Source organism: Galeopterus variegatus, unplaced genomic scaffold (genome assembly GCF_000696425.1).
Source record: "Galeopterus variegatus unplaced genomic scaffold, G_variegatus-3.0.2 Scaffold1209, whole genome shotgun sequence".
NCBI lineage: Eukaryota > Metazoa > Chordata > Mammalia > Dermoptera > Cynocephalidae > Galeopterus > Galeopterus variegatus.
Genome location: NW_007727320.1, coordinates 232,848 through 245,007, shown reverse-complemented (window position 1 = coordinate 245,007; position 12,160 = coordinate 232,848). Strand labels below are relative to the sequence as shown.

Below are 12,160 nucleotides of genomic sequence, written 5' to 3'. Positions count from 1 at the left end.
ACAGGATGAGGTCTGTCGCCCCTGAGGTCTCTGCTGCATTTCCAACACATAGACTACGGCTGAGTTCTTGGTGCAGACAACAAAATGGAGTCTCTCCTGTCAGCCCTGTCCTTACTCCTGCCTCAGCCACATATGGCCAGTCACTGCCATATGGGACAGTGCAGGTCTATACATATCTGCATTAACCTTAACATGCCAAAACAGAGCCCCTGAAGGTTGAACTGAGACATTTCCACTGCAGAGACTAATACCAGCTTAGATCAGAAAGGAGTTGTTAATATACGAGAAAATATATCAGGCTAGATAGGCTAAACCTCTTACCAATACATAGTTATCCAACTAATGTGATTTCAGGATGTCAAATTAGTGCTTAATAACAGATTATTCAGTGTCTAATAGAAAGGTCACACACTGGCTAAGCTGCTTATGTTTCTCTATCCTCCTTCATATACCTCTTTGCCTCAACAGACTGCATTTTGTGAGGACTTTAATGCATGCCTACCGATAGGGAGGAGGAGGCATGAAGGCTAGCCATGGAAGGATCGTAATCTAAAAGCTTGAAATGAATTTACATAGACAAAATTTACAATAGGAACCCAAATCTTTAACTCTCTTATGGTATTTTTAGAGAGGGTATGGAAGGAGGCCAGGTATCTCCAGCCAAGTACTAGCTCTCCTCCTAAGTGTATTTCATTTCTCTCCCTTGGGCTCTTTTGTCTCTTGCTCAACCTCAATTAGTCAACATGAAATTATTAGCTCAGCCTCCTCTCCAAGAGCCTGGTGTGTCCTGCCGTGTCCGAGGGACTCCTGGCAGCATTCTCTGCTGTGGGAGCTCCTTGCACTGATGTTGCATAGTCCTTTAACCCCAAGAGCTTGGGGCAGCTTCCTTGGCTAAGGCATACTGAGTAGTGTGGCATTTGCTGGCTGCCAGTAATTGTGTTCCACAGGTGCTTTACATTCTTGGGACCTGAAAGAAAGTGAGCCGAAATGCTGGGTACCATTCAAGCTTTATTAAAGAAAGAAATCTGCTGGGCTGTGCTCGAAATGGAGGGCAGTCCGGGGCTGCCCTGAAAATGGGGGACAGCACCAGGTGTAGGGATGGTAGAGTTTATATTGGTATGTTGACACCACGAGCTGGGTGATGTAATTCCGGGGTGGGGATTGAGTTAGGTCATGGGGATGAAGAGTTCTGCACATGTGGCATTTTCTCCGAAACCATGAGGCTTCTTGTAAAAGAGAACGGGGAAGGGGAGGGGAGTAGGTGGGTGGCGCCGTGTTGTACTTGGGTTTGTCTAAAATGGTGCTGGTTATGTTGCAGATCTATTAGGACCAAGATCCTTAAACGAGCTTTTCAGAAAGTTCTGCCGTCAGCCAGAGCAACTTCCTTCAGGACTGGCTTACAAGTACAAGACTAGGGCTTCTTCCCAAACAGGAACATCCAGACACGTATCAAACAAACATCTGGGGGTTCTTCTGGGCCAGCAAGAGCGAGGGCAGAGTTTTGTAAAATGTTCCACATTCTTATGGGTCTATTGTACATGCCAAGAGATTCCCTAGAATAAATGTAAAATTTATGTTTCTTTTATTTCGTTAAAAGAAACTTTGTAATTAAAAAAAAATCACTCGATTCAAAGGCAGAGAAAGAACCAAGAATGTGGTCTAGATTTGAAATTGAGTGTCCTTGAAGTCCTTATCAGGGACTGAGGCCTCCAGCAAGCTGGACTTTAGCTCCCCCTACCCTCCACTCCCACAGCAGAGCAGTGATTCACGTGCAGAGACCTGGAATTACTTAATGCCCCGAAGGGCAGAGTAAGCACAAATGTGTCAGCGGCACAGCACTGAAGGCAGGGCTGAGAGAATGTGAGAAAATGTGAGAACAGTAAACCTTCCAGACTTCCTCTCCTCAGATGTAGGGAGAATGAAAAAAACAAAAAAATACCAAGCCAGCCCTTCCTTATATTCTGGAACATTAAAGGCCAGATCCACAAAGCCTACAATAAAGAAATGAATGGATAGCTAAATCCAAGAGCCTGAGCCAAGAAAAGACAATAGTTTCACATCCTGTTTGCAGGAGGAAATGGAAGCTGGAAGCAGCAGCTCCCCAGGGACTCCTCTGAGCTTGAAAGGTTTGCATTTCCTTCCTTGTAAACACAGCCGGGTCTCCTGTAGCTTTCAGAGTTCCCTCCTGCCTTCCACTCTCAATTGTTTTTCTTACAACCTAAGACTCCGGCAGCCTTGAGAGCATTGGCTCTGCTGCCAGCTCCTGATGGCTTTAGGAAGGACACTAGGAGGGCAGGGGAGCTTGAGAACTGCGCTTTCTGCTCTCAGCTATTAGATCCCATTTCCAAGGGCCAGCGGATGTGTCTGATCCTGTGCTGCTTTTCCATGGCGGCAAGATATTTACGTTTGGCTTTATTTTTCTTTAAAAGCTCATAAGAACAAATAGCAATTACAGCACTACTTGTAATAGAGAATAATAAAACAGCTGGAAACCACCTAAATGTCCATAAGTTCTGGAATGGTTTAAAATATGGGGGAGAAAAGCCCTGTAGGTTGTTAATAATGGCATAGTTCTTTATGTCCAACATGGAAACTTCTCTGGCACAGTGCTAAGGGGAAAAAAGCAAACTGCAGAGCACCATGATCCCATTTTCAGTTTTAAAACAGGCAAAAAATCTTTACTAAAATCATGGTTGGATCCTGATTTGAAGAAACCATTTATAAAGTGCCATTTTTGAGACAAGGGAAATTTGAATACAGACTGCGTAATAGATGAAACCAAGGACTTGGCTTTTAAAATGTGTTTTAAAAAATGCTTTTGTTAAATGTGACAGGATATTATAGTTATGTAAGAAAATGTCTATATTTTTACAAGATTCACAAGGAAGAATGTAGGGGTGAACTGACATGATTTCGGGATTTGTTTAAAAATAATTCAGAAAAGGAAAAAGAAAAAAGGGATCTTGCAGCCAGCCCAGCTGCAACCACTGAGCTGCCACAGGCAGCGTCCTTGGCCTCCCGAGCTGGTGGGGAGGCTTGAGGGTGAGGGGAGCCTCAGGCCTCAGCCATGGCTCCCCGACACCTGCAGCCAGCCCAGCAGCGACAACCAAGCCACAGCAAGAAGGGTCCTGGGTTGCCGAGATGGAACGGTGGGGGACGGGCGCTTTTGCCACACCCCCTGACATCTGCACCCAACACGGCAATGACCAAGCCACCGCTGGAATCCCCTGAGGGGATGTGGGGGTGCCACAGGCCTCAATCCCACCCCTCCTCCTTCCTTCTTCTTCCATCCCATTTCCTTCCCCTTTGCCCTCTCCCGCTCCCTTCCAACTGCTCCACAACATCCTAGAATGTAAAAAATAATAATAAAATTATTTTCTTTTAAAAAATCTATTCAAATAATAAAAGAAAAAAGGGATTGATGAAATAATTATTGAGACAGGTATATGAAGGTTGATTTTACTGTTCTGTTTTGTGTGCATCTGAAATTTTTCATAATAAAAGAATCTTGAATACACAAGAAGAAAAGTGCAGGGAGGACCCACTGTAAAAGCAGATGGGTAGTTCCCACCACCTCTGCCAATGCCACAAATGCCCCTTTTCTCCTCTGTGAATGCTCCCTCCCCTCCCCTAAACAGCTGGGAGGATTAAGTCAGTGGTTCCCAAATTCAGTTCGTATCAGAATCACCCACAGGGGCCACAAGGGAGCCAACGGGGGGTGAGAGAATATCTGAGGTTACCTCTTAAACACTGCCCAACTCAGCTCACTCAGGCTGCAGCCTCCCCCAGAAATGAGCATTTGGTCGGCATGTTCCCTGTGTAGCTTGGAGGCCAGACCGCCAGCAGGAGGAAGCCCTCCCTCCACACTTAGTTCTAAGTCGGGAGGAACTGCAGGGAGGATGAAAACCCGTAAGACTCTCTTCCTGCCGCCCTTGTGTGCTGGGGAAGCATCTGCCATTTCACACGTGAGGACGCTGTTCACGTGTGAGAATCACTCCCAGGTGTGCTCCTGCCAGCTCTCCCTCCTTCCCACTCAGGAAAGCATCAAGTTAAGCAAGCCAGGGGTCATCATGAAGCCGTGGCAATTTATAAACTTAATAAATCACCGCAAAACTTCAATGCTTTATTGGTAATATTCATAGCTCTCAACAGTTTGAGTCACCATATTGTCTTCCAAATGGACATTAAGACCCCCGGGCATCTGTGTCTCTGTCACCTACACTACCCCCCACTCATGCCACCCCACCCAGCTCCTAAGGAAAAGGGAGAAAACTGCATTTCAGGCACACAGCACGTTTATTTGAATAAGGAAGTTGGGTTCTTTCCTGTGGTGCGAGAGCCACAAGGTACAGTGATTCAGAACAAGGCTTTGGATCAAACCCCCCTGGCCCCTGCCCAGCCCCAGCCTCTCCTCTCAGTACCTTATTAGCTAAGTGCCCTTGGGCAAGCTATATAATGTAAGCCTGACATTGATTTTCTAAAAATGGGTTTGATTAGTACAACTAGTATCAACTCATAGTGCTATAATAGTGTAAGAAATGCAAAGTGCCTGGCACACAGCAATTATTTAGTAACTATTAGTTATTACTATGTCACCTCTGTCACCCCCACTCTGCAGCAAGCTTGAGGAGCTTTGTCTTGTTCATTTTGTTTCCTTACGCTTAGCACAGTGTCTGGCACAGGATAGTTCTTAATGCAGGTTGTTGAATGGATAAGTCTGTCCATCCAGTCAATACTCACTCAGCACCCACCAAGTGCCAGGTACTGGTCTACGCACCAGGGACAGAGCCATGCACAAAACAGTCAAGTCCTGTCACCTTGGAGCTTATGTTCTAGGAGGGGCAAACAAATATAGTTGGACAGAAGGAGAAAAACAGCAGGACTGACGGGGCTAGAGGGCCAGGGGTAAGGGTGGGTTGCTCTTTTATATATCACAGAAGGTCTCTCTGAGAAGGTGACATTTGATCTGAGACTTAAAAGAAGTGAGAGAAGCAAACCACACAAATATCTTCCGTGTTTCAAGCGGAGGGAGGGGAGATGCGAGGGTAAAGCCCTCGAAGCAATCACACGCGTGGTGTTTTGGAAAAATAAAGATGTTGGTGTGGCTGGAGTGCTGGGGGGGTGCATAAAAAGGCTTTTTATCTCTTTTTCTATTTAATTAAAATAAACACACAACACAACTGAGAAATTGAAAAAGATGTATTAAAATATTCACAAAAGTTACAATTGAAAAAGAGCAAAGAATAATAATGAGCTTGTTGGTTTTCCCTTGGTGGATACAACCACAGATGGTTGGGAATTTTCCTCTCTACCTAATCCCTTTAGGGGCACAGGATTCACACACAATTTTAGGAGGTCTTGTTCTGCCAGGAAGAAGACACGGAAAGGGCAGGTCTGCTGCTCAGAAGCAACCCCACTGCTGTCATCTGCAGTTAGGCACAGGAATGCTGAGGCACAGGAGAAAGGGACAAAAAGCCAAGGGACAGCGCGTGCCCTGGGGCGGGCGGCCCCACCCTGCGATGCTCAGGCCGCGCCCGAGCAGCCCGAGCAGCTCCGTCCGTGCAGCTCCGTCCGTGCGGCTGAGCCAGGCCCGGGCAGGCGGCGGGGAGCGGGCCCAGAGCACCGGCTTCCCCGATACGCGGCTCCCGGTCCTGACAGCGAAAGCGGACGGCAGGAATGTCAGCACGTACAGTCTACTCCCAGGAACTGTTGAGAAGGGAGGAAAGGAGAACGCTCCTTTTCTGTCAAAAGCGACGGTAAGGAAACCTCGCACGTGGTCTGTCGACGACTCGTGTCCGTCCCACCTCAAACCCCGCCTCGGTCGGCTGTGTGGCTCGCACAGTGGCAAAGGCTCGCCAAGACTGGCATTATCTTGGCATCCGTCTGAAGAATGGTGACCATCCCCGCCTGCCTCCCCTCCTGTCTCCTAAATGCTCCTGTCATTTCCAAAATGGATGCAGAAAGGTTTTAGGGTCAAGGCGCCGTCGACCACTTTGGGAAGCGTCTCTCTGCGGCGCGGAGGTCCCCTGTCCCCTCCCCGGCCTCGGGGTGACGAGACTGCTCCCCGCTCACCTCCATACACAGCCGGGGAGAGCGACAAACAGCTCCTCCGGAAATAAAAGCCCTCCTGTGTGCGACAGTCAGTTTTGAAGCTCACAGTCCCCTCCTCTGTTATAGCGTCTCACACGCATCTTTATATCTAAATCCTGCTTTATCACCTTTGTGAATTCTTTTAGAACTGGGCCTTCAAACAGCCCCAAACATGACAGACGACGGGAAGGACATGGAAGCAGCTCACAGGGAACTTCAAACTAAACGGGAGAAAAGCTAAAGTCACCCTCACTGTCAACCCTAACATGTTCTGCAGACCATCTAGACGGTATTCTTTCCATAACTGGGGGCTCTCAGACAATTCTAAAGGCGAAAAATATTATTTTAAAACAAAATAATCAAGAAAATGGGAGAATGACAATATAAATAAAAGTTTAATGATCTTCACCATGCTTTTCATTACCAGTCAAAAACTGATAGATTTGAGGTGGGGTGGGGGGTAGTTAATGGGAGAAACAGTTTTGGGGAAGGATCCCCAAGTTGTCTCTATTTTTTCTTATCTTATTGTTTATCAATTCCATGTAATTGGGGGGGAGGGGAGGGAAAAAAGCAAACAAACAAAAAAAAGCAAACAATACACAGAAACGGAGAAGAGATTCCCAAAGTAGCAATACTAGCCCCACTTGACTTCAAAAAATCTTGACCCTTTTCAGTTTCAAAGGTCTCTACAGCACCCTGAAGATATTATAAAGCCATGACTGCTGCTGCCTCTGGCTGGAAGCATGACTGAAGCTTTATAGAGAAGGTGAATCTCTAGAGAGCTCTCGGATCCAGGAGAGTGGCAATCTATCTAATGACCCCATTGCTGCCTACTTAGTAGGAAAGAAACTCCTGTCCTTCAGCTGTGTGGGGACTCTTATCTCAAGCAGGAAGGACTTCAGCAAAGAATATTAACTGATAACCTTTTACTCTCCAAATGGCACAATACTCCTCAAGCAAGCCCAGATTTTCTACTTTAATTATCGCTATGGTATTGATCTAAAAGTACCTAGAAGAAGTGAATTCCAGCATGTATCCTTTGCCTATCTTGCTATTATGAATTCACAAATGGATATGACACACTTAAAGGGTGCAACATTAAAGTAAGTCTACAGAACGTGTAAGGCTAAAAATTGCCCTGCTGTAGAGAGAAAAACAACAAAAACATTTCAAACTGTCTTCCAGGGCATAGCTAATGGATGTTTACCAAAAGCTACCACCAAATAAATGGTGCCGACACTGTGTTGAAGGCCACCTTGGACGTGCTTCCATCGTAGAGTCTCCATTCTCCAACTACAATAAATGCTAAGACTAGTTAAGCCCTCAGATGAAAAGGCCATGTCTACTAGAAATACTAAAATATCTGCTACTGTCTCTGTTAAGGCAAACCATATCTAAATGATGGTGACAGGAATGTTTCTGAAATTTCCCAGTTGTAAATGACCCTGACAGAAAGTACAAAAACAACAAGACAATTTGTATATCTGCAGAATTATACCATCTTTTCATCATGCAACGGTGGCTCCTCACGTCAGGATGATTAAATAGAGTATTTATACATATCCTTTATATATATCTTTTTCTCCCGCTATGAGTACACATGTGCTTGTCCTTGCCTGGGTCTCCAAGGCCACACATGGTTATGGGCTACATTTTCTGCACAAGAGTCCTGTTTGGATTTGTTGCTTGCTTAGGATATGTTCTGTGTCTTCTCAATTTTTCCGGATATCCGCATACACCACAGACTCTGACTTGTTAATCTTGTCACTGTGATGTCCACCAGAGTGGTCTAACTGTGCATATATGACTGGACCCTGGAGAAGAGAAGTAGAATTACAGGTTTAGAAAACCTGTTGGTTCCTTTAGATACAGGTGTAGAAATAATAATTAAAGTGGCAACATTAGGGCTTCAAAGCAGAGTTCCCTCCTCTGAATGGCTTCAAGACCTCTTTTGAATGATATGTCCATGACTGACTTTGAAACAAGACTGGGCATACCTGGATAATGGTTAAAGCTGGTACATGGGCATATGTTACATTATTCTCTCTACTTTTGCATATGTTTGGAAATTTCTATAACAAAATAATATTCCGTCTTAGGAATATCCCTTATCTTAATACCCGTCACATAATTTTTCAACCCTTGCAATTGGGAGCAGAGTCTTAAGAACTAAGATGGGCACTTCAACCAACCTGAGACCCACTGAAATCATGAACTTCAGCATAATCCACACAAGAAACCAACATACTTGGTGCCACCCAAAGATACGGTTAATTTGAACTAGTCACTTTATACAAATAGGTACATGAAAACTTTTCACATATTTTTCAATGCAACTATTTATAGCACAATTCTTTTAGTCTGATCTTTTCATGACCAATAAAAATATTATTTTCTTTGATTTCTAATATCAGATAACTGTTTTTTCTGTTTTAAAATAAAAAGGTTTATGCAACTATTTATAGCACAATTCTTTTAGTCTGATCTTTTCATGACCAATAAAAATATTATTGATTTCTAATATCAGATAACTGTTTTTTCTGTTTTAAAATAAAAAGGTTTAAAAAAATGCATGCCACAATCTATAAAAATGTAAGGAAAAACCCTAGATGGACTAAAGTAGAAGAGATTCTCTTCTTAGCTTCAGGAGTAAAGAAGAGGTTAAAGTCCTGGAGAGCTGTCAGGGTCCAATTCAGGAGAGCCAGGGAAGGTTGGGTTGCCAGGGGGCAGAGTGAGTTCCTGACTTTTGGGAAAAGAGGTCTGAGCAGAGGCTCAGGGTTCAAACATCAGACAGGTGGTTGCACTTCATGACACTTTCAGTCTCTTCCAACTCAGAGATTCTAAAATTGTAAACAACAACAAAAGAGCCTTAGTTTTAAAAGAAAAATTTAATATAACCCACAGTCAACTTTCCTCCCACTCAATGAGAGCTCTCCTTTAGAAATCTAACACTGTGCTTAAATGCTCAACTTTGAAATCGTAAGCTCAGTAGCCAAAAGCATGTGGTTTAAAACGAACATCCTTATCCGCACCCAGGAGCCTCAACAACCTGCATACTTTAGTGTGTAACCTGGGATCCTGTGGAGTGTAAGGACTTCAACTGCCACAGAAGGGGTGGACCCAGGTGTAACACCTACACCACAGTACATCTAAAAGTGGAGCTACAAAATGACACTCAAGGACTGGATCGGTAGTCTGAATTCATGAATTATTCTTTGTTGAGCCTGGTAGAGAAGAGTACTGGCCACATGACCTTGAGTATATCTGCCAACCTCTAAGCTTAAGTTTCTTTATCTCTAAAATGGCACTTTTAGTGTTGTTATGAGCACTAAATGAGATGATAACTATAAATAACTTTGGCAGTGTCTGAGAGTTAGCACTCAATACTTGTTAGCCATTATTATTTATTATGAGTCTAAAATGGCACTTTTAGTGTTGTTATGAGCACTAAATGAGATGATAACTATAAATAACTTAGGCAGTGTCTGAGAGTTAGCACTCAATACTTGTTAGCCATTATTATTTATTATGAACATCTTGTTACACAAATACACTTTAAAATACACTGAGGGGACTGATCAAGTAAACCGAATAGTCAAACTCCATGTGTTTGTCTTTAGTCTGTAGATGATTCACTCTAATGCCTCGTATGGGTGATATTAATAGATCACATTGTTAATTCTTAATTATATGGAGACCCTCTGCATCCATCTCAGAAAGCTGCAAGTAAGTGCTAACCCAAAAGGAAACAAAAAGAAGTTAGAAAAACACTATTTTCTACTACTAGAAACAGAATGAAAAAAAGTGGTCCCTGGTAACAGCCACTTCTAAGAATAGGACAGACATCCCAAAATTAAATTACGTAACTTCCTACATAACAAAACCTTGTACCATAATTCCTAAAGACCCACTAGGAGTTTCAGGGTGTTCAGGGGGGAAGGAGTTTACAACGTGTGTTAGATTGTGAAATGGCTGCAAACTCTTTCTTTCAATGCATCTACACCCTTTGCAATATAAAGTTGCAGATCTTTCCATCAACAGTAAGAATCTATTTCTCCACCCCTTGAATCTGGGCTGGTCTTGTGACTTGAGCTGACCAACAGAATGAGGCAGAAGTGCTGTTGTACAATTTCTACACCCAGACCTCAACAGGCCTTGCAGCTTCCACTCTCTTACTGATCTTGGGACCCATACAGCCACCACCATCATGGGAAGCCCAAGCTAGCCTGATGGCTTATGTGAGACACATGACCTAGCCGCCTTCTGTCTGCATGACCAACAGCCTGCCAATTGTTAGACTGTGAGTAAGACCACTGTAGACTGTGCAGCCACTAGTCAACTCTCCAGCCAACTACAGATGCACAAGTGAGCCTGCAGAGATCAGATGAACTGACCCAGACCAAACCAGAGATTTGCCCAACCAAACCACAGAATCAGGAGCCAAATAAATGGTGGCTGTTTGGGGTGGTTTGTTACACAGCAGTGGATAACTGATGCATTATGTGAGTGGGGGAAAAAAAAAAAAGAACAGAGAAAACAAAGAAAAAGAACACAAATTGTCTCTGAATCCGATGGTAAATGTGAAAATACCAGTAAGGTCTTTCACGTGGGACAGTATTGTATTTCATTGCAAGAGAATACAACAACCTGTTGAAAGTAACCTGGAATACACTGAAGGAATCCCTTCCTGTTGATGGATTTGGTTTTCTTCAAACTGCTCACCCTGACTGATGTTAGCCCTACTCCCTCTTTCCCTAGGATATAATAAGGTCTTAAGTGAAGGACTTTGTTAGTAAACTGTGCAGAACTTAGCAGACTGTAGGTGTTAAATGAAGGGATGATGAAATAATGGATCCAGAGGAATTGTGGGATGTAGGCCGAGATCAGGATCTGCTGATGGATCTAGCTCAATCTAGAAATGAATCTGGTTCTTCAGCTATTAAGAAGCTGAAGGTACCTTGGGTCTTTGTGGAACATGCCCAGGACCCTGATTTTGAGGGCCAACAAGACTGTTCAGGCTTTCAGGAGGATCCACTGAACTAAGATCAACTGGAAATGAACCCGCCATTGCTAAGACACTCACTTTTGGATATGCAAGAATAAAGAGAGAAAACAACAGCACCACCTACATTAACCTAGCAGTTTTCACTATACATCTTAACACTTGCCCTCCCCTCCCTCCACTTTTTCAGGCTTTTCCACAACAAATTACAATAATTAAGTGAAAATTTTATCTGAATATATTTTTTCTCAACTACTTTAAAAAAAAAAAAGACGACTGGTAAAGGGATCTTAACCCTTGACTTGGTGTTGTCAGCACCATGCTCTCCCAAGTGAGCTAACCGGCCATCCCTATATAGGGATCTGAACCCGTGGCCTTGGTGTTATCAGCACCACACTCTCCCAAGTGAGCCACAGTGAGCTGGCCCTTTTTTCCTCACTACTTTCTACACAAATTGGTCTTAACTGCTGAAAATGTTTCAAGAAACAAATTTCTTGATGTAGGTCTACTATTTAGTTACAACTAGAGATAAAATCACGCTTGCATTCTACTTACATCAAATTTATTCCAATATAAAAACATACTGGTGAAGGTGGGGGAGAAGGTCAAGGAAGAAAGGTTTCTAGAAGAGCACAGAGACCTGCCTCTAAATGCATATTAATTAATCAGAAGCCATCACATTATGTTCCTTAGTGTACTTTACTTAGTCACTACAGTCCTTTATAATCTGATTCTGATTCTTCAGGCATTAGAGGGATCAATCACAATATCCTAGCACGTATCACTAAGAGAACATCTGCTTTTACCGTATGCTCACTGACTGCTCACCTTTTTCAGTTTTTTTTTTTTTTTGTCTTTTTTCCGTGTCCGGCAACGGACCGCAACCCTCAGTGTCGCGTCCGTACCGGACCGGGACCAGCAACGGGATCGCAACCCTCGGTGCTGCGCCCGCCCCTCACTCAGCCAGTGAGCGGGAACCGGTCTGTATGTGGGATCCGAACCCTCGGCGGGAGCGCCGCCGCCCTCCCAAGCGGCGCACTGTAGCAGTGCGCCACCGGGCCGGCCCCA

The 12,160-nt window shown here is 44.0% G+C and overlaps 1 protein-coding gene across 1 annotated transcript in view; it reads right to left on the bottom strand.

The window, feature by feature from the left end:
* Positions 1-5,184: 5,184 nt before the first annotated feature.
* Positions 5,185-12,160, bottom strand: part of MPZL1 (myelin protein zero-like 1) — a 23,645-nt gene continuing 16,669 nt past the window's right edge. Inside the window, exon 7 of the mRNA XM_008575579.1 lies at positions 5,185-7,904. Within this exon, the coding sequence (XP_008573801.1) occupies positions 7,803-7,904 (102 nt within the window). The 3' untranslated portion in view covers positions 5,185-7,802. The remainder of the gene's footprint in view (positions 7,905-12,160) is intronic.